A 22,734-nucleotide genomic window follows, 5' to 3' on the forward strand; every position below is an offset into this window, starting at 1 on the left:
TTTGGCTGCTGCAGACTAACACAGCTAGCACCCTACAGGTTTTTCTAGCATTGGTAGGTTGAGTAAACAGTGTCTGTCTTGCACGCTGGAGCTTTTTTTTTTTTTTTTTGCAGCCTTTGTTTTGACCTCGTGCAAGATGGCGTTCTTATGTCATAAGAGCACCAGGTAACCTGCATTCTTCAGCTGTAGCAGAGTATCTGCAGGAAAGATCTTCCAGCCTGCAGCTTGTAAAGTGCAGAGAAAATTCAAAGTAAAGGGTTTTATTTTTTTGGAAACATAATACAGACGTAAGAGAGAGATTCACAGAGATTTTTTATTTTGATTAAAAAGTAAAAACGTGTTGAGGGACTTATTTTCTTTTTAATTTCAGACTCGTAAGGGCTTGACTTTTAATCCAGCTCCGCTTGACATTGTTGAAGGAACCGTGCGGCTTCCCAGTTAGTCCAGGGGATGTAATATTTTAGAATTATACTATTTTTTTGATCAATTTCTAAAACTATGAAAAGAAAAGTGACAGGAGGGAGACAACACTAAAGCAGAACCTCTAGGGAAGACATGCCTGGTTTGTGCTGGAAATTCTGATCATTATTATAGGTTTTCTTCATTGGTAAAAAGCAGTCTAAAAGAAATAAACGCTCTCTTTAAGCATTTCTGGCTGTGTGTTGTACTTTTGGTTTTTGAATGACTTTCAGGTAATACATAAGCAGTGGATCTTAAGATGGCCCAGCTCGAGCTCACTGGTTCTGGAAACCCTTCCTTATCTTCCTGGGCGCTTCTTACTCTGGAGAGAGGATGATTGGAAGGAAGTTGGAGAGACAGCCGGTGCATTGTAGCTTCCTGCCCGGCTGCTGTTTAGCTGATGATCTGCCTGGGCCGGCCGTAGCCCGTGGAGCCTGCCTGAGAGGCACCCCTGTTGCTTCCCATCTGCAAGCCGATAATGTTTTTGCCTTCTTTCAGCTGCTGGTCGGAGAAGTCTCGCTTGTGCTCTTGGGCTTTCCTGGAGTGAAGAGAGAGAGGAAGCAAGAGAGTTTCCGTGGAAGTATAGACTCTGAAGGCAGAAAAGGACTGCAAGACCATTACAGCTGCCTCAATTCGCTTTCTGTTGCAATACCACAGAGCCTAGCTGCTGCTCTCTTCTTCACAACTCTCCCACGCTTTCTCAAATTCTGTGTTATGATTTTTGTCTCCACTATTTCTCCTGGAAGGCTGTTCCATGCATCCACCACCCATGCCATTAGCAAATATTATCTAATGTACTCCTCAATCGAACCCCTCAGAGCCTCATACCTTCAGCTTCTGCTTCTTTTGCATTATTCATGCTTTTGAGATATTTGAATATCTCTGTCATATGCCCTCTGTTGCTCTAGGGTGCACACATTCAGGCCATTAAGTCTCATCTGATAGGGTTTTTGGTGCAGATCATGCACCATAATAGTGGCTGTCCTCTGGACCATCTCTATTTCTTTTCAGTGGTATGGCCTCCATGGAGGAGGGCTAAAGCATTCATTTCCTCCGATTTGGCAGTAACGTGCGTACCTTGCCAATTTTCTGTTTTTTAATAATGAGAAACACGCAAATGGGAAGAAACGAATGCACATCCTTACACAGAAGTGTGCCTGATTGGGTGAGCTGCTACTTCCGAACTTGTGTATGTAATCTGAACAGAACAAGGTCCTCAGAGTCTGAGAGTATCTCGTTCCAGAACAGAATTGCGATCCCAAGAACTCCTGGCTTTGGTGAGGCTGAAATCCCTGTTTACTGTCACTAGTTCTGTGGCTCAGCTGTAACTGAGCTATAACAACATTGTGCTCTTTAGAAGCTATCGAACACCTAAGAGAGATCTGGATGTGGGCTTCTGAAATCTGATGACTATAATGCACATTGGGATCCTGTTTGAATGAAAAGTTGTATTAGATGAAAAAGGCTGAAGACAGTTTAGGAGTTGACTTAGTGGTAGTAAACTTTGGTATGGACTAATCATCAAGAGGTTGAACCGGGTATTAGCCTCTGCGCAGTCTCCTACTGTGCATTTGTTTATTTATTTAAAATCAGTTTTATCCCACCCTTTCTTAAGAGTCGACAGATAAATCAATATTCATAAAATAGCATAAAACAAAACGTCAATAATATGAGACACGAGCCTGCCCTCAGATGACAAGCCCGCATACTCTCAAAAACGACAAGCTAGAATATCAATAGGCTAAAAGGCGAGAAACCCACAATTGTTCTCAAGTAATTGGGAGCAACTGCTGGTCTACTCTTCTAATATAGACCAGTACCCAATAAAGCTCTCTTCAGATGAGTGAAGCGAGGTGAAGGAACCTTCAGCAGGCCATGCTGCGCCAATCACAATGCATGAGAAGGCTAGTAAACCTGAAGCATAGCACCAACCCACGCAGAAGGACCCCTGCTTATAATGATTACATCTGCAATATATGTGAAGAATATAATGTGCAGGGAGGAAATCTGAGGCCCCTGTAGAAAGAGGAAATCTCAAATTGTACTTACTTCATGAACCAGGAGGGGTCTCCTTGGTAATGACCATCGTTCTTTGTAACTGCTAAGTTGCCCAGTGCCATCAAGGTTCTCTGCACAGCAGCCATATCTTTTCCTGAAAAGAAGTATAGAGAGTAGCTGGAGATTCTCTGAGCTATTGCTGCTTACAGGAACAAGACCAAGAACTTGTTTCCATTCCATACCTTCCTCCCAGCCTTGATTAACAGGTTTTCTTCTCTGATTCACATAACTGGATATCTCATGCCTCAAAATGGGATTGAGCATTGCCTCTTAAATTTTCTATTGCTATCTTGCCAAAAATGATGGCTACCTCCTTTCCCCCTGCCTCAACTATTAGCTAAACTAGTTGTAGACTTAGCACCCCAACTACTTATGGGGACAAGGTCCCACTAGCATTCATCAATAACTGAACTAGTATCTCCAAGCTACTACGAGACACTGCCCCTTTTCAAGAGAAAAATAAATACATCACTATACCATCCCTGTTTTCTAAATAACATAACAGTGAAAGCCAACAGACTATAACTGAATGCCATACTCTGAGGTATAAAAATGACCAAATTTTAATCTACGAAAAAAAGATGACAATTTTCACCCTAAAGCTTCCAATTGCCTAGGCTGGCTCTTGCCTGCATACCTTCAAAGAGATCAACAGTCTGGAAAATGTCAGTTTTGACAACTCCATAGTTCTCTGAAGCTTTTAAGAACTGGGCAACCTGCTCCATTTGCTTGAAGACTGTAGTAGGTGCAGGTTGCTGGATCTTCACAGGTTTGGAGCCTTCTGCGTACAGGCTGTTGACCAACTTGCTCAGTACCTAATGAAATGAGAAACCAGAGGTTTAGATAGCAGTCCTTGGAAGATGTCCTGAGCACTAGAATTAAGGTAGCAAGGTGATCAGTTTGTATGCCTGGCATAGGCAATCATTGTATGCCATGGCATAGAAATTACTAAAAGCTATATGGACTCTGATTTCTGTGAAATGACCTTTGTTCTGTGCTATTACAAAGGCTAACCAGTTGCCTTCCATGGATTATTGGTGAATAGCTGGCACGCTCTCCTGAAGGAAATAGTGGAGAGAAAAATGGTAATAGAATTAAAAATAGGATAAACTTAAAGGATCCTAAGGGACACAAGGATGGTAATTTAGAATTGAGAGAGCCTGCACAGAGGGGCAGTTACAGCCTAAAAGAGCAGGCAGAGGGTAACCAATGGGCTTCCAAGAAGGCACGGGTTCACCTGCATGGGCCAGCAGCTATAACCTTAAAACAGCGGCGCTACAACAGCATCAGGCATCAAGAAGGCTGGGGTGAAGATGATTTTTTTTTTAATTATTTTACAATAGCCTCCCAAATCTTGGTGGCTGTGCAAATTATGACAAAGCTTGTTTAATAAGGCAAAGAAGGGGGCCTAGGTTTTGGCTAGAGTACTGGTCTTGTAATAAGCAGGATGGCAAGGTCTAAAATAGCTATGGAAGCCATCATCAGTGCAATAGAAAGCTCAGTGGCGGGGATAAAAGGTTGAGAGGTTTAGACATGGGGGAAAGGGGTGTGGGTGTTTTTAGATATGCATCTACCCAAAGCAGGTGAATCTCAATTGGGCAGCCAGGATGAGCCGTTTTGGACTTTATCTGCCAGTCTGTATGTTACTGTTACAAAGGACTGTTTTCGCTGAGCATCAATTAAAGGAACATGGATTATTAAATGTGCCTACAGAGCTCTGCCGTGAGAGACATTTTTCTTTCTCCAGTATTTGAAATGAGATATGCACCCCCTTCCTAAAATATAACATCAAGAGTTTATATATTCTCTTGATTCCCTACGCCAGCCTTTCTTCATCGTTGCAGTCTTGTGTAAAGTGAAAGCTAGGGCTAGGATCTGCATTTCACGGCACCTGCCTAATTCTGAGTTACAGTATGATGGGAAACCAGGAATTTATGATGGAAGGGAGGGTTTGATGAGTAATTGGAAGCAGGATAACAGCTCCATACTGCACACCAAATCCAGGTGAAGCTACTGCTAAAGTGTGTGAGGGAAGTGAGCCAGCTGCAGTTGGTGCACCTCACCCCGGGAGAATCACTTACAATCCCGTTCTTTAGCCAGGCCTGGAAGCCTTCCCTTCCTGCTTCAGGCCGTCCAACGTCTGCCCCACACTGAGCGATGATCCACTCCACCAGGCGGCCCTCCAGCTCTGCGTCATATTTCTTCTGGATCTTGGACTGCACCTCCCGGCTCATGCCGTATGCGGGGCCAACATTCGCCATGGTTGGTTGTGGAATGAGACCTAGAGAAACAGGAGTTAGTACCCATTGAGAATCCCTCCCTTCACAGCGCTTAGAAATCAGACCCTTTGATAAGCTGGCGGCCTGCTCAGGTCTTCCGGCACTGAGCTGGTGCATCCTCCGTTGTCGGTATAACAGAAGCTTTATTTGCTACCCCTGCTGCCTCTCTAGTCGACCCTGCCAGTTGATCTGAAGCAAACATAATAAGCCTGATCTACCAGGCCCTTTTGGGATACACAGCCTGAGTGTATTAACATGTTGCCCTGCTGTAAAAACTTGAAGCCAGGGGGCAAGTACTGCTGTTTTCTTAACGACTTTAGCAGCAAGATTATTTGGGAAAAGTCCCATCGCTGGAGTCAAATGCCAAATGAACTTGGTTTAAGTCAGGGTCAAGACAGAGTTTGGGTACTGTTTGATCTGGGTTATGTATATTAGGTGCCTCATAATGTCTTGGTATCTGTAACATCTATAGATATATACTGTATATCTATGGGACCTTCATTTTCAGTTTTTATTTTATTTTTCCTGGGAATTTCAATGTTAGAACAAAATAAAATCAGTGGAAAAATTATTTTGTTGTAACACACAGGAGAAAAATTGGTGGAAAAGTCATTTTTCCATAGAATTTTTTTTGTTCTAACACTGAAATTCCCAAGAAAAAAATAAAATAGCATAAAACAGAGGTCCCTAACCGTAGGTGATACCTACTGTATCTGATTACCAGCATTTATATCACATGGTCTGGGTTAGCCAAAATTATGAGATTTTTTTGTGCCTGAAGGCTCACAAACCTATTGCTTTATGCTTGGATTCTTTTTTCCAATGACTGCCAGAATGTTAGTCAGATAAATAAATCCAAAACTGATAAGCAATAGTTTCTATGCCATGTTCATATGGAAAAGGGTGAAACACATGTCTGACAGGTAAAGGCTCGGATCTAAAAGAGAAGTGCAGAGAGCCAGTTCCCTGTTGAGAAGGAGTTGCTTTGGTCTGCCAATATTCAGCTACAGGAGTTTTCTACTAGGTACAACATTTGGGGAAGAGAGCAAAGGCCTGGGCTGTTCAGAATAGCACGCGGCGGCCTCGCCAAGTCCATCAGGCCCTCCTTCCTTCCCCCAAGGTAGGAGAAGCAGCAGGGAAAGTTCCTTTCATGGTCAGAGAATCGGGCGCGAGCTGCTGCCGCCCTCTAAGCTTCTCCTTCAGTGGAATGGACAGCGCCCAGAACCCCAGCTAGGGAACGGCTGATGCCCACCAGCCAGTCCTGCCTCATAAACACAGAAGCTTCTGCGGCATCCTTGAGCCTCCCTCGGTGCAGGTCTAAGCAGATCAGACCCCAGTAGTCGATGTTATGTGCACTTGGTGAAGTTCCAAGAGAGGTGGGGTGGAGGAGGACTCTAGGTCCTACTCCTTTTGCCAAGAAAACATTGAGAATAAACACAGTAGAGCCAGCGTTGCTTTATGCCTTCTTGTTCCCATTTATGGGCACTCTGCGGTTCAGCTGGACAGATGTAAGATAAATGTGTCCAGGGGGAGGAAGAAACATTTCGGCCAAGTACAATCAAGACTTTGAGACTGGCCTAGGAGCTTTCCCTAACAAGTGTGGCTTTTTCCGAGGAGGAAGGCTTTGGTTTAACTAGGGTGGCCATAGAGCACCAGCGCGGAGGGACAAGCTAAGCCAGTCCCTGGTTTTAGCTTGTAAGTAAAATAGAACTGTGTCTCCCTGCATGGAGTGGGGATAAAACCAGAAGTGTCCTAGCCTATGCCTTTGGCCATGAAGCTGGCTGCTCACCCAAGATATAACGACAGCAATGAATCTAAGCTTGGAGATAGGTCATCACTAACCCAGAAATCAAGCCACAATTAGGACAGTTTTACTTGGCAAAAGTTCAAATATTCATCCTCAAACAGTATCCTTTGCAGGGCCCTGAAATGCAACATGTAGCATCTAGCCTCAGACTGACTCAAATAGTTGGTACTGCCTTCGGTGGGTAAAATAGATCCTAGGCAGCCGGAAACCAGCCCAACAATTGCATTTCTTTACCTTCTTGGAAATCACCTAATGAATCAAATTCTATAGGTGTAGACGCTACTGAAGGTCACTCTCCTCATCACAGCTATGGGGTTCTTGCCAACTCGGGGCTAGCAGTGGTAGAGGTGGACCTTGGTTGGTGATACCCCCATGAAGGACAATTTCTTCCCTGAGGCTTTGAGTGTAAAACCTGGCAAGGGGGTCGCTAAATAACCATGGACTGCACATGCTTGCAGGGTGGTTCCAAATCAGGTGGTCTTTTCTTCATAACCTGTTTCCCCAGGTCGCTTCCACAAAGAGTGCGAAACATTTCAAGTTGTCTGTAAGGTCACTGAGCTACATCACAAACTTTTGATTGAAAAACTTCACAGGCAGCCAGCACCCACTTGCTTCTCTGGGACCTAGATTTCTAGCCACCCTACTCTCTTCTCCCACGTTTGAGGCACTAGTTCACAGTGGTCTTCCTTTAGGTGTCTTGCATGTTCCTCAGTAAAGGAGTTGGCTCTCTCTCCCTTACTTGTACAGGCTCCTGCTCCAACTCTCTCTGCAGCAGAGCTCTGCCTCGCCAACCCCCAGTAACTCTGTGGAGCTTGCCCAGATCATTCCTGACTAGATGATTAGTTGTCCCTGCATAGAGTTGACTAGAACATACCTAAGGCTAGATTTACCTCCTAGGCACCCCTAACTGCAGAAGTGGGAAAAGGGGGTCCCCCTCCAGAGATGTGCCACATTGGCATGGGAGCTCTCCTGTTCTGTCCCTGCAGCCCTCTCTCCCAAACAGTGCTCGCTGTAGGCCAAGTGCCGTCCTGTGCAAAAAACTGAAACTGGCACCCTTTCAAGCAGTGGCAACACCAGCATAGCACTCCCTCCTTGGGTAGAAGTGCTGACTCCAGTCCCTTTCACTAACTGCCCAGCATCCCCTTCTCTCTCCCCCCCTGCCCACATATTGTGGAAGGGCACAGAGGTGGGAAGGGGCATCAACATGGAAATGCACTGATACGCTTGGCGTCCTGTGTGATTGTACAGGTTGTGCACCCCCAAAAACCAGCCCTGCTCCCAAGCACTACTTAGCTTGAGCCGCAGCGTCTTGTCCTATCTGCCCCCCTAAAGGAACAGGAGTACCCCAGGAGTGATTTGATTTTACAGCGGGCTGAAATCCGCCATGCTGCAAGCCCCTGCAAGCCCCCGCTCAGCCTGAGCTGCCGAAGCTCAGGCTGAGCGGTGCCTGGGAGAGCAGTTTGCAGGGATGGAGGAGGAGGTGTCCCTTTCATCAGGGCAAATACTCTGCCTAATAAGAAATCCAGGCCTGGACATACCACAGTAAACAAGGGTTACTTAGGTACATGTGCAAGAGGGCATCAGTAAAAAGCACCTCATTGCATCACCATCCCAGAAACCCCTGCGCAAAGGAGGCAGCACAGGAACCCAGGTCTTGCAGGGAGAGCAGAGAGGTGACAGCAGCCCAGGCCTCACTGGGAGAGGCCTCATCGATAGGGGAGGGAGTCCAGGCCTTGCAGGGACATGAAAGAGGGCAGCGGAGCCCAGACTTTGCAGGGGAAAGAGAGAGGACACAAGAGCCCAGGTCTTGCAGGAAGAGGAGAGAGCGTAAAGGAGCCCAAATCTCGCAGGGAGAGGATAGAAAGCACAGGAACCTGGAGCTCACAGGGAGAGGAGAGCCTGCACAGGAGACCAAGCCTCAGAGGAAGAGAAGGCACAGGAGATTAGGCCTCAGAAAAAAAGAGCGAGGGTACAGGAGCCCAGACCTCACGGAATGGGCACAGGAATCCCAGATCTTGGAGGGAGAGGAGCTCAAGCTTCAAAGACAGAGAAGAGAAGGCACCAAAGCCCCAGCCTGCTGGAGAGCCCAGGTCTTGTAGAGAAGGCTTAGGATCACAGGCCTGGCAGGGAAAGAGGAGGGCAGAAGGAAAGGAGTGTGGATACAAGATCCCAGGCTTCACAAGGTACAGCACTCGGTAGCCATAACTCCCAGATGACTGCATCCTCTCTGGTTAAGGCTGGCAATAGATGTGAATAGTTAGGCAGAGAGCTTTGCCTTCCTGGACACGAGGGCTTTTTCCCTGAAATGCCAACATCTGCTCTGAAGAGATCCCAGCATAGGAAATCCGGTTTACTTATCAGCCAACAAGCCTTACATCTGGTTTTCTGAGTGGCCTGGTGACTAAGAACTTCGTGTCATAAAAAAAGATTGTGTCGCCCTTAAGAGGCACCAAAGGAGCCAGACAAATCTTCTACAAGGAAGGGCATGAGGGTCTGTACCGCAGGCAGCAGCGGTACTGCTCAAGTCCTTCACAAAAAGCAACCGGGTCACTGACTCGGTTTCCTTGTATCCTTAATTTTCTTTTGTTTTTTCATCTTGGATATGTTTTACTTCTCATTTCTTAAAAGTTTCTTTTAGAATAAACGGTGCACACCATCTATTCTGGCCTTGTTTGTTTTTTAAATTCTTCCCCCTCCCCCTGCAAGTCTCCAACTTCAGCTGTCCATGCTGTATTCATGCATTATTTGCATTGGTGTTACGCTTGCATCAGACTCAGATAAAGATCCGCTTCTCAGCTGTCCATGCTGATTTCATGCATTACTTGTATCAGTGTTATGTTTGCATCAGACTTGGATAAAGATCCACTCTTCAGCTGTCCTTGCTGTATTCATGCATTATTTGCATTGGTGTTACGCTTGCATCAGACTCAGATAAAGATCCACTCTTCAGCTGTCCCTGCTGTATTCATGCATTATTTGTATTGGCATTACGCTTGCATCAGACTTGGATAAAGATCCACTCTTCAGCTGTCCATGCTGTATTCATGCATTATTTGTTTCAGTATAACACTTGCATCAGACTCAGATAAAGATCCGCTTTTCAGCTGTCCATATTGTATTCATGCATTATTTGTAATGGTGTTTCACTTGCATCAGACTTACATAAAGATCCACTCTTCAGCTATCCATGCTGTATTCATGCATTATTTGTATCGGCATTATACTTGCAATGGGCTTGCATGCTACATTCATATATTACATGTATCAGTGTGACGCCTACATGTGGTGCTGATGAAATCCATTCTTCAGCTGTTCATGTTGTATTAATCCTTTATGTATATCAGTGATGCCTGCATGAATCTCTTATGAAATCTATTTTTCAGCTGTCTGTACTGTATTCACACTTTATGTGTATCAGGGATGCCTGCATAGGGCTCTGATGAAATCTGTACCTTAGTTATCTGTGCTGTATTCCTATTTTACATGTATCAGTATGATGTCTGCATGAAGCTCTGAGAAAGATCTGCTGTTCAGCCGTCCATGCCGTCTGACACCTGCTTGAGGCTCTGGAAGATCCACCCTTCAGATGTCGGTGCTGTATTCATGCTTTACATGATGTCTGCTCGGAGTTGCAGTAAGGAACATCATGGTAGTACCCTCAGTATATTTATGTGCATATGTGGAAATGGCAAATCAGGAAGATCTTTTAAAAACATCTTTTAAACATTAATATCTTACCAGGAATTAAAGGAGAACATTGATGATTTGGTAGCTTGTGACAACCGAATTATCAAACACACATCATCTGATACTGTTCTTATAAACGATGCGCTAAGTGGAATTCATTAGACTCATCTTACCATCTTAATGGTGCTGTCACAGCAATCATTGTTACAAACATCCACAACTGGGGAACACATGCATGTGTCTATAGGGCATCAATACTTAATCGCAACATGAGCAGCACAAGATGAAAGTATGTTTGTTTGCTCTGACAGAAACCAAAGAAAGGAGCTGTCTCTCTCAAATGTCCTGTACCAGCCGAAGAAAGCATGCCAGACAGCTCTATAAAAACAAGACCATAAGAAGCACCACGCTGGGTCAGACCAATGGTCCAGCGAGTCCAGCATCCTGTTTCTGACAATGGCTAATTCAGGTCAGTCGGAAGTACCCAGCAGATCCTATGAGAAAAGGCTAAAGAGGTTAAGCTTGGAGAAAAGACAGCTGAGAGGGGATATGATAGAGGTCTATAAAATCATGAGAGGACTAGAATGGATAAATGTGATTTGGTTATTTACTCTTTCAGATAATTCAAGGACTGGGGGCACTCCATGAAGTTAACAAGTAGCACATTTAAAACAAATCAGAGAAAATTATTTTTCACTCAATGCACAATTAAGCTCAAGAATTCATTGTGAGAGTATGTGATTAAGGCAGTTAGTGTAGCTGGGTTTAAAAAAGATTTGGACAAGTTTCTGGAGGAGAAGTCCATAAACTGCTATTAATCAAGTTGATTTAGGAAATAGCCACTGTTTATTACTGGCATTATTAGCTTGGGATCTATTTAATGTTTAGGTACTTGGATCCTGGATTGGCCACTGTTGGAAACAGGATGCTGGGCTTGACCAATTATGGCAACATCTTATCCCTGTTGCTCATTCCTGGAAGTAAGTGGCGGTAATCCCTACACCTTCCTGACTAACAATTGTTAATGGATTTGCCCTCCAGGAACTTATCCAAACTTTTTTTTTTTTTTAACTCTGCTGCACAACTAGCCTAGACCACATCCTCCAGCAGCAAATTCCACAGCTTAATTGTGTGTTGCCTGAAGCGCCATTTCGTTTTAGGGAGTGTCCTCTAATACCAGTGATAGAGTAAATAACTGTTTCCTACATAGTTGTTCCATACTACACATAATTTTATAAATCTCTGTAATCTCTCTTTCTGTTCCCTGTGCTGCCGAGCCCTAATCTTTTCAGTCTTTCTATATAAAGGAGCGCTTCCATATCCTCTGTGTTAATATAATTCTCTGCACAGTCCCTACCTACGATCCTTCTGATAATCTGCAGCGTTCCACTCAGAACCGCTGGCCCTTAAAACCAGTGCTTCTCAAACTCTAGCCCCTAAGAGACCTTAGAGGTGGGCCAGCTGCGAATTTAAGCCCCCGGCTGCCCTTACCTCCTCACAAGATGGCAACAGTGCCGTAGCTGATGATTTTAAACAAGTGACTCACACAGCAGAGTTGCTGCCCCACTGGGGGGAAGCATTTGACTACTGTCTATTGGTAAATCCACCCCTAAGGTTGGCATCTCTGAACCAGGACATCAGTCTTGCAGCGGGTAAATTATTTCCAGCATCCAGAGTTCACACATCCAGCCCATAAGGTGTAAGAAAATCCCAGCTTTCTACAGGCAGTTTATTTCACAGTGGATCCTGTCAACTTTTTACAGCACAAGAATGAAATAAAATGTATTAAACAGCTTGGACCTTATACAGCTCATCCAGGGTAGGGACAGACCTAACCTACGGGCCGATACAGTAAAAATTGCGCGATACAGTCATTTAATTTATTTAAATTAGGGCCGGCGGTAAAAAGAGGCGCTAGGGACACTAGCGCGTCCCTTGCGCCTCTTTTCGGACAGGAGCGACGGCTGTCAGCAGGTTTGACAGCCGACGCTCAATTTTGCCAGCGTTGGTTCTCGAGCCTGCTGACAGCCACGGGTTCGGAAACCGGACGCCGGCAAAATTGAGCGTCCGGTTTTCAACCCGCGAGCCGCGGTCCTATTTCAATTTTTTTTTCTTTTTTTTTTTACTTTTTTTAACTTTCAGGACCTCCGACTTAATATCACCACTTCCCTAGCACCGGCAGAAATTAACGCCTACCCTTTGGGTAGGCGCTAATTTGTTAAAGTAAAATGTGTGGCTTTGCTGCACATTTTACTTACTGAATCGCGTGGGAATACCTAATAGGGCCATCAACATGCATTTGTATGTTGCGGGCGCTATTAGGTTCAGGGGGGGGGTTAGACGCGCGTTTTCGACGCGCTATTACCCCTTACTGAATAAGGGTTGGAGCGCACTGTACTGTATCGGTCTGCTAAACAGGATCAAAAACAGATGTTTAGTGTTGGAACAGCACAGCATGTCTTTCATGCTTTTCAGGTCCAGCCCTTGGGTTGCAATTTTAACATACTTTCAAAGTTTCCTCAGACTCAGGGTTGTAATAAGGCTTCTTTTGGCAGCCAGGAAAAGTTAATAATTCACAGACATGCTGCACCAATCACAGCCCTAGTGATCTCCAGACCTGCTTCATCAATTACATCCCTAGTGCTCCCCAGACCTGATGCACCAGTCACATCCTAGTGATCCTCACATCTGCTGCATCGAATATCCCTCTATCAGTCCCCAGACCTTCTGCAGCAATCATATCCTGAGTGATCGCCAGACCTGTCGCACTGATCACACTTCTAGTGATCTCCAGACCTGTCGCACTGATCACACTTCTAGTGATTCCCAGACCTGCTACACCAATCACATCTCTAGTGCTCCCCAGACCTGATGCACCAGTCACATCCTAGTGATCCTCACATCTGCTGCATCGAATATCCCTCTATCAGTCCCCAAACCTTCTGCAGCAATCATATCCTGAGGATTCTCCAGACCTGTCGCACTGATCACACTTCTAGTGATCCCCAGACCTGCTTTACCTCTAGCGATATGCAGACCCTCTGCAGCAATCACACCCTTGATGCTCCCCAGGCTACTACGCCAATCACACTGGGTGACCATGGGACCTGCTTTATCGATCACACCCCTAGCAATGCTCCCACCTGCTGCCTGATCAAAGTCCTAGCAATGAAGAAGAATATGGATCAACCAAAAATAGAATCTCCTTCACCAACCTGAGGCAGAATCGGATTCAGCACAAGAAGAAAGCAGAGAGCCCCTAGGGTGATCATTTCGAGGGGACCTTTCTCGCCTCCACCTTCAAGAATACATTCTCAGCAGAGGCGCTGGGTGAGTCAGCTCTGAAACTTATTTTCTGTAGTGGCTGCAAAATGTCTGAGCACAGCCTGGGGAATGGCACCCCCCCCCCCCCCCAGCTTCTGTCTCTCAAGCGGCCCCCGCCCCCCACTTCCTACTGCTATTGGTAGAGACCACAGAAACCCTGAAGGGGCCTTGCTAGGGCTTTAGGTGATTTGAATCAATAGCAAGGAGTGAGCAGGTAGCACATAGAGCCCGACAAAAGCAATGTTAGACGTGGCCACCCCGCCCCCGATACTTTTCTTCTTCTTCTCTACATCTCCCAATAATTCCTTAAACCTTTCAAGGCCGGCGCCGCCTGATGTCCTCCCAGCTTTTCGGTGGACATTGGGTTTTACCACTTCCTGGCAAGGGCTCTGCACTGCCATGAGGAGAACCTGGGTTTGACTCCTGCTCCCTGGGGCGGAGGCGGCACTCACAACCCGGTCATTGCATAAAGTGACACCTAGTGGCCGGAGTTAGTGCCCATGATTGCGTCCTCTGCCTCCCCTCCTCCCGGCTGCAGACTGATGCAATGAGTTGGGAGAGGATGTGAAATAAGGGGGGGGGGAGGGGGGGGTTTAAACCTGAAGCAACTGCAAACAAAGGGCTGGGGGACACCGAATTCCAAAGGAAACCCAAAGGAACAGAAAGCAGCTGCCAAGGCAAGGAAAAAAAAAGAAGGAACCATTCTCTCTCTCAAAAACACAACCAAAAATCCCAGCACCAAAGGTAGGAAAGGGCAGTCAGTCTGGCCCCAGATCACAAGCCACCTTAAGCTGAGCCCCTTTCTATGACAGAACATTAATAACAAATCTTTTTTTTCTTCTCCCTCAATGCCTTTTCCAGGGAAAAAAAAAAAAAAAAAGGATTAGGCTTTAACTGCCTTTGCTCCAGGCCAGACACTGGAAAGTTAAGGCATTTGCAACCTGAGCGTCTCTCCCCTGAGCACTGCCACCACCTGGTCCCCCCTGCACCTCGAGTCTGACTCCTTCCCCTACAAACATGCAAGATGCATGCTTCTGTTACAGAAAAGCAGCCTCTTCCTGGGGCCCATGCAGCACTGCGCCCAGCCTCCCTCTTCCCAAGCAGCTCTCTCCCAGCCCAGGCCAGGCCAGCACTTACTGTCCTTATCCAGCTGTGCCGGTGCCTCTGCAGACTGCACAGGGCGAAGCCAGAAGGTGCAGCTAAAAGCCAGCTTTCTGGGGCTGACATCACTCTCCCCTCCTCTCCCGCCCAGGGCCAGAGGAAGCCAGGCCCTAAAAAGGCAGGGGGACTCTCTCTCCTCCAGGACCATATTTGGGGAAAGTCGGCAGAGAAAGCCAGTGACTAAGAGGGCTGTGTGCGCTCTGCAGAGCCTCGCATTCTCCAGATGCCTGGGAGCTGCTGCTGGGTGTCCGAGAGGAAGCAAAGCAGAGTCGAGCTGCCCCCCCCCCTGACCAGCAGCTTTCCGGCCATCCTTTTACAGAGCAGAGATGCACCGACAGCAGTGTGCCAGGCCGCCTCTTACTTCATAAGAGGCATCTCTCACAGCCTGCAATCCCCACAGCATCTTTCCGACAGCCAAAATTGTTCCTGCTTGTGTTTCAAAGGCACAGAAAGAAAAAGAGGAAAAAACTTAAAGCAATAGATAGAATTTTAGATAGCTTATTATTATTATTATTTTGATTGAAAAGTACAAAATATATTTGAAGGACTCTCTTTTTTCGCCCCAAGGCTTGTTTAGAAAACTTTTCTAATGTAATACCCCTAGGAAAAGTTTGACATTTCTGCGAGAAGAGCCAGTAAACCAATAATACTAATAAGACAAAATAGATACAATGCTGCTGTTAAACAATATCACTAAACACTTGAATAAAGAGCAAAGTTTTAACTTGCTTTCTAAAAATCAAATAGGCAGGCTCCTCCTGGCACAGGCCAGTAAGGCCACTAGGCAACAAATTGCTTAGAATAGGCCAGGCAATATAATTTGCTCTACAATAGGTTTTGGCTTGCTGACCATAAAATCAGTGAGGCAGCAGCAGGTTTAGAAAATGTCACTTAAGCTGGGTCTTTATCATGGATAACTTTACAAACAAGATACAGAACCTTATTTGCTACCCCTGCTGTGTCCCTGAAGCAAACACAAGACTTAGAGACTTGGCTTCTGAACGGCAGATGAAATTTAATATGGAAAAGTGCAAAGTGATGCTCATAGGGAGAAATAATCCCAAGTAGAGGTACAGGATGCTGGGCCCTGCAGTGAGAGTCACTATCAGGAAAAGGACTTTTGAGTCCTGGGCTCAGTTGTGTGGCAGTGGTCAAAAAAAAGCAATAGTGTGTTTGGAATGATCTGAAATGAAATGGAGAATAAACTGGAAAATATTACATGGTGTAACCACACCTTGAGTGCTGAGTGCAGTTCTGGGTGTCCCATCTCAAAAAAAAGACATAACAGGAGGACAAGAAAAATGATAAAGGGGATGGAACGGCTCTCCTATGATAAGAGACTACACAGGCTAGGGCTTTTGGCTTGGAAAAGAGACAGCTGAGTATTGAGCATATAAAATAAATGAGTGGGGTGGAACGGGAAAACAAGGGACAGTTATTTACCCTTTCAAATAATACCAAAACAAGAGGACACTCCCTGAAACTAACAACCAGCAGATTTAAAACAAATTGTAGAAAGTCCTTTTTCACTTAGGACACAATCATGGACTCTGTCATCAGAGGAGGTGGTCAAGGCAACTTGCATAACAGGATTCAAAGGAAATTCGAACAAGTCCCTGGAGGACAAGTCCATAAAACACTATTAGCTAGTAGGGATTTATTTATTTTATTTATTTTTAGTTTTTATAAACCGACGTTCCTGTATAAAATACATATCACACCGGTGTACAGTGAAATAAAAACTGTCGCCACGTGGGTGGCTTACATTGTAACAAATAACATTTAAATAACAATATAAATACATTTAACATTTTAACAGATACAGTGAAGATTAGAGGAGATTTGAGGAGATTACAGTAAACAATCTGGGTAGATTAAGATTCAATGATGAGCTCTTCAAGAATTAATGGACAACAGGTGGGTCCGGACAAGAACTTATGGACAACAAGTGGGTCTGGTCAGAGGTTAAACTGATAAAGTATCAGCTCAACCTGCACTTAGTTCTCCGGGAATGCTTGTGTGAAGAACCAAGTCTTTAGTTTCTTTTTGAATGTGTTATGGCAGGATTCAAGGCGAAGGTCTGGAGGGAGTGAATTCCAGAGTGTGGGGCCCGCTGTGGATAATGCACGTTTCCTTAGTGAGGTTTTTGCCGGCTGGGTGATTAGCAGGTTCTTGTATGCGCTTCTGGTTGGTTTCTTGGAAGTGTGAAGTTGGAGTTGGTGAGTTAAGTTGAGAGGCGCGATGTTGTGAAGGGCTTTGTGTATCATCATAATGGTTTTAAAGTGAATCCTGTATTTAATCGGTAGCCAATGGAGCTGCTGCAGGATGGGGGTGATATGTTCCCTTTTTTTGGTGTTTGAGAGAATTCTGGCCGTGGCGTTCATTACCATCTGGAGTGGTTTGGTGGTGCAGGCAGGAAGGCGAGAATTGCAGTAGTCCAGTTTTGGTAGTATGATGGCCTGAAGGACCAGGCGGAAGTCTCTGTAGTTTAGAAGTGGTTTTAGTTTCTTTAGTGTCTGCAATTTAAAGAAGCATTCTTTCGTGGTGTTATTTATGAACTTGATGAAGTTGAAACTATTGTCCAGCAGTACACCCAGGTCTCTTACATGTGGGGTGGAAGAAGTGCCTGGACCTTGGCTAGCCGTTGGAGCGATGGGTGGAGAGTGATTTTCAGGAGCTATGAGTAGGATTTCTGTTTTGTTCGTGTTTAGTACCAAGTTGAGGCTGGCGAGTAGGTTATTGATTGCTGTGAGGCATTTATTCCAGTGTGCCATAGTTATGTGTAAGGATTCAGCTATAGGAATGAGTATTTGAATGTCATCCGCATAAAGAAAATGTGTAAGCTTGAGATTGGTAAGTAGGTGACAGAGTGGGAGGAGATAAATATTGAAAAGTGTGGGTGACAGTGAGGATCCTTGCGGTACTCCCATCTTGGATTCTATGGGGTGAGACTCTTTGTTGTTCACTTTGACCTTGTAGTATCTGTTATCTAGAAATGATTTGAACCATTTGAACGCTGATCCTGTAATGCCTATATCTGAAAGACGCTGAAGTAGACATGTATGGCTCACTGTATCAAACGCTGCGGATAGATCCAGTAGAGCGAGGAGGCAGGGTTTACCTTTTTCCAGATTGAATATAATGGTGTCTGATAGTGAAGCTAGTAGGGATTCAGTGTTCCGGGTTTTACGGAAACCGAATTGGTTTGTGGTGAGGATGTTGTTATCATCGAGGAATTCTGAAAGTTGTCTATTTACAATTTTCTCCATAATTTTGGCGATCATTGGTAGGTTTGCTATTGGTCTGAAGTTGGCTGGGTCAGTAGTGGGAAGGTTAGGTTTTTTGAGGAGAGGCTTAAGCATTGCCAGCTTGAGTTGATTAGGGACATGGCCTTCAGTGAGGGAGCAGTTGATGATATCTGCCACTGGTTTGGCAATGATGTTGGGGATGGAGCTCAGCAGATTGGAGGGGATGTGATCCAAAGGATGGGATGAGGGCTTGATCTTCTTGAGGATGTTTTCTATTTCTATGGTGGACGTGAGTTTGAGTGTATCGAGAGTGACTTGGGTAGAATTAGGTTGTTGGTTAGATGAGTCCGATGGTTGGGTGCTGTAGGATGCTGAGTGATTAGAGTGCGGTGAGGGAACCTTGAGGGGGGCGACAAGAGTGGAGATTTTTTTGTCAAAGAAGTCAGCCAGTTTGTTGGCTTTGTTGAGCGCTTGATCATCTGGTATAATGGGTGTGGATGGTTTAGTGAGGGCTGATACGTAGGAGAAAAGTGCTCTTGAATCGAATATGAAGTGGTGTATCTTTTTGGAGAAGAATTCTTTCTTGGTTTTGTTGATGTCTTTTCTATATGCGTTTAGGCACTCTTTAAAGGTAAGTAGGGCTGTCTTAGAGGGGCTTTTCCGCCATTTGTTTTCCTTGCTTCTGAGTTCCTGTTTGCGTGCTTTCAGTTCCTGAGTGAACCATGGTTTCCTGTTGTCTTTTTCTGGATTATGTGATTTTGTCATCATTGGGCACACTTGATCTGCAGTCTTGTTGGTGATGTTGATCCATGATGACGTGGCCGCGTTGGCGTCGGATAGGTCCAAATGCTCTAGTTCTTTGGTGAGGTATTCACTGAGGCGATCTCTGGTGCACGGTTTCCTGCTGGATATGGGATGCTGGATATGGGATGTGCATTTGCTTTAAAATTAATGGTAATCCAAACCGAATCAGGCATTTTCATTTTGATTTCTTTTACACCAAAACAAATGCACAGTCCTCCTGACAATTGCTTATTCATGTTGTATCTTTTATATTGGTATTGTATTTTATTTATTTTAAAATTTTATGTATGTAAAATTTGTAAACCACCTAGATTAATGGAAGGCAGAATAGAAAAAAAGAGATAATAAAATAAATAAATAATCCCCAAAATGTTCAGGTTCATTCATTTTGTACAATAATGTGCACTATTCACATTGATAAAAGTGATTAATTAATAATTTTCTCCTATGGACAGAAATAAAGATTAACAAATAGAAACAAAAAAGTGAAGATTATTTCCATACATTTAATTTAGGGCTGTTCAGCCTGAAGAGACAGCCGAGGGAGGATATGATAAAGGTGTACAAAATCATGAAAGGACTTGAATGGGTAAATGTGAAATGGTTATTTACTCTTTTGGATAATACAAGGACTAAAGGGAACTGCATGAAGTTAGCAAGTAGCACATTTAAAACATCAGCGAAAAATTATTTTTTACTCAACACACATTTAAGCTCTGGAATTCATTGCCAGAGGATGTGGTTATGTGATTAAAGCAGCTAGTGTAGCTGGGTTTAAAAAAGGTTTGGATAAGTTCCTGGAGAAGTCTATAAACTGCTATTAATGAATAGGGACTAACCACTGCTTGTTGCTGGTACTGGTAGCATGGGATCTATTTAATGTTTGGGTTCCTGCTAGATATTTGTGAGATTGGCCACTGTTGGAGACAGGATACTGAGCTTGATGGACCTTTAGTCTGACCCAGTATGGCAATCTTATGTACCTAAATGGACTAATATGCTTTCTTCTCTGGCACATCTGTCCAACAGATATGGAATAAATGTGCTTTTTCAGTTTTAATAAAATCAATTTTAAAAATACACATAATTTTCAAATTCCTCTAGGTACCTCTACTGCCGAATTCTGTGCCATTAAGCTTGTCCACTCCTGATGCATTTCAGAGTTTTCTGCTCAGCTGCTTTCTCCTCCAATGCTTTTGCATTTTCTGCTTTAACATTTTGGAGACTGGGTTGGTAAGTGGTACTTTTAGGAGGAGGTAGGTTGCAGGATATGAGGCAGTGTGGTTTTTATCAGAGAGGGATCATCTCAGACAAATCCCGTAGTGACCAGAAAGTAAGATCAGGACGCAGGCTCGATGTGATATACTTGGATTTCAGCAAAGCCATAGGAGGCTCATGAATAAACTGAGCAGCCAAGATCTGGGACCTAAGATGTTGGAATGGATTGCAAACTAGTTTGGGGATAGTTAGAGGGCAGGGGGTGCTGGCAAATGGAAGCCACACTGACCAGAAGAAAAGTGAAGGGTGGAGGGCTTCAGGGATCAGTCCTGGGGGCTGGTTCTCTTCAGGGTCTTTGTGAGTAAATCACAGAGCATTTAGGAGGAAAGGTTTGCCTTTTTGCTGATAACATTAAGATCTGCAACAGAACGGGCGTGCCTGATGGAGCAGACAGTATGAGAAGCAACTAAAGAACGAGTGGTTGGATACTTGGCCGTTAAGATCCAGTACTAAAACCTGCAGTGTGGTAAGCTACTTTCACTATGTGCACAGAACAGGCAAGAGACCTTGAGGTAATTATATCTGAGGATTTCAAGGTAGCAAAGTGCCACAAGGTGGTGGCCAGAGACAGAGGGATGCTAGGAGGCATGAGAGGCAGAACTAGCAGGAAAAAAAACAGAGAGAAAATGATTTTGCTGTTGTACAGGTCGTTGGTTCTAGCAGAAATGCAGGTGCTCATCTAGGCTGTGGTGATAGAAATAATTCGTGGAGGGTTCTGCCTGGTGTACACTGGCCAGCTGCGAGTACAGTAATCAGAAGTGCCAGCGGAAATGTGGATGCTTACATAGCCAGATCTGTCTAGCAGCTTACGTGCTCCTCATCAGAACTCTGGTAACGAAGGATTTATAGGATAGCTGGCGAATCCACAGCTGTGTGTACAATATGTAAGGGCATCATTTTAGCTTTTGGAACTACTGTTTGAAACATTTCTTCTGTTCCTTTTGTTATTTTATGCACGCTATTTCCAAAACAAGATGCATTTAGTGCACATTATTGGTAAACAGCATGGGCTAAAAACAAATTAGGAAGGAAACAAAACAGCATGAAATAAACAAGATAAAAAGGCAACAATGTAGAAAGTGACCTTTGTTTGCATCCACACCTACTTGTAATCTTACATTGCTGAAAGATAGGCAGTGGCAGAGACAGGAGGCAGCCTGGTGTCAAACCATGGCAGTGGGAAAGGCAGTGAAGCCTTCCTGATTGCTATGGGTGAGCAAGCAGGAAGGATTTAAAAACCTTTAACTATTTAGCAACTTGCTGGTGGTCACATTGCAGGTCTCATTCTATCATCTTCGTGAGACTTAAAATATAGCATTAGAAGTCTGACTGATTTGTATTCTCTGGCAGCAGCAGGAAGAAGTGGTAAGGACAGGACTCCTTCCTGTGCCAATAATGTCTGATAAAGTCAATTACCCCCACCCCCCACAAAGGTGAAACTTATACTTACCATATACTTTCCTTTCCTTTAGTCTTAGTAGATTAGTCCACACCTGCAGGATTCCCCTGCATGCCAGTAGGTGGAGGCAGAGAATTTTTTCCATGTTTTTTTTTTTTTTTTTTTGCTTACGTCACTCACACTATATATCCTGGGATAGTTGGGAGGTTCCTCAGTAGCCTCTTGCCCTAGTCTATTAGGTTGATATCTTGCATTTCTCTCTCTTTTTTTAAACCCCCTCCCCTTTTTTTTTTTTCTTTTGAGAGGGTACTTGAACTGGTCTGCTAGGACTAAAGGAAAGGAAATTATCTGGCAAGTATAAATTTCACCTTCCTTTTCATCCTGCAGACCAGTCCACCCACCTGTGGGATATACCCAAGCAGTACCTCATTCAGGTGGGCTGAGGCCTTAGAGGCCCCCAACACTACTTTGCTAAACTTCAGATCCTCTTCTACCTGCAGGTCTAGCCTGAAATGGTTTGTGAAAGTACCCCAGGAGGACAATGTGGCTGCCATACAAATATCCTGAGACATCGCATCCCTCCTCTCTACCCACAAGGTTGCTTGAGCTCTTGTAGAGTGGGTGCATAAGAGACTCGGGGCCTGTTTCCCCTGTGCAATATATGTCGCCACTATCACTTCCCTAATCCAGCATGCAATTGAGGGCTTAGAAGTTGCCTGGCCCCTTCTCTGGCCTTCCAACAGGACAAACAATCTGTCTGACCTCCTAAATTCATTGGTGACCTTTAAATAATGTAGCAGCGTCCTCCAGACAACTAGCAGGTGAGGGCTGCTCCCTGCCTGCCCCCCCCCCCCCTGACCTCCTCAGAGCTGATAAAACAATCTGCTGATTTGTGTGAAACTCTGACAGCACCTTAGGTAAGAAGGATGGGACAGGATGAATAATTACCCTGTCCTTGTGAAGTGACAGATAGGGCTCACTATAGGACAGCGCCTGGATCTCTGAGACCCTTTGGGCTGAGCATATCATCAATAGAAAGACTGCCTTTAAAGTGAGATCCTTTAATGTTGCCCCTGTAAGTGGTTCAAAGGGTGCCTTGGACAAGGCCCTAAGGACCACATTAAGGTCCCAAGTGGGTATTACCTGGCGCTTCGGAGGCCGCATGCGTTTTACTGCCTTCAGGAAAGGGGCTATATGTCAGGGTGAGCCCCTAGGGAGCTTCCTTGCACT

The 22,734-nt window shown here is 44.8% G+C and overlaps 1 protein-coding gene across 2 annotated transcripts; it reads right to left on the bottom strand.

Annotated features, from left to right (window-relative positions):
- Nucleotides 1–295: 295 nt before the first annotated feature.
- TAGLN (transgelin) lies at nt 296–14,906 on the bottom strand. Of its 2 annotated transcripts, none has more exons than XM_029573327.1 (5): nt 14,752–14,906; nt 4,599–4,798; nt 3,155–3,332; nt 2,509–2,611; nt 296–997 (listed from the first exon to the last, which is right to left on the bottom strand). In XM_029573327.1, the coding sequence occupies exons 2-5, from the start codon at nt 4,776–4,778 to the stop codon at nt 853–855; spliced, it is 606 nt and encodes a 201-aa protein (XP_029429187.1). In that variant the 5' UTR covers nt 4,779–4,798; nt 14,752–14,906; the 3' UTR covers nt 296–852. The 2 variants fall into 2 exon arrangements, with proteins under 2 accessions (XP_029429187.1, XP_029429188.1); XM_029573328.1 differs by lacking the exon at nt 14,752–14,906 and adding an exon at nt 13,506–13,632.
- Between the last annotated feature and the right edge of the window lie 7,828 nt (nt 14,907–22,734).

The sequence above is a fragment of the Rhinatrema bivittatum genome, chromosome 12, assembly GCF_901001135.1.
Source record: "Rhinatrema bivittatum chromosome 12, aRhiBiv1.1, whole genome shotgun sequence".
NCBI lineage: Eukaryota > Metazoa > Chordata > Amphibia > Gymnophiona > Rhinatrematidae > Rhinatrema > Rhinatrema bivittatum.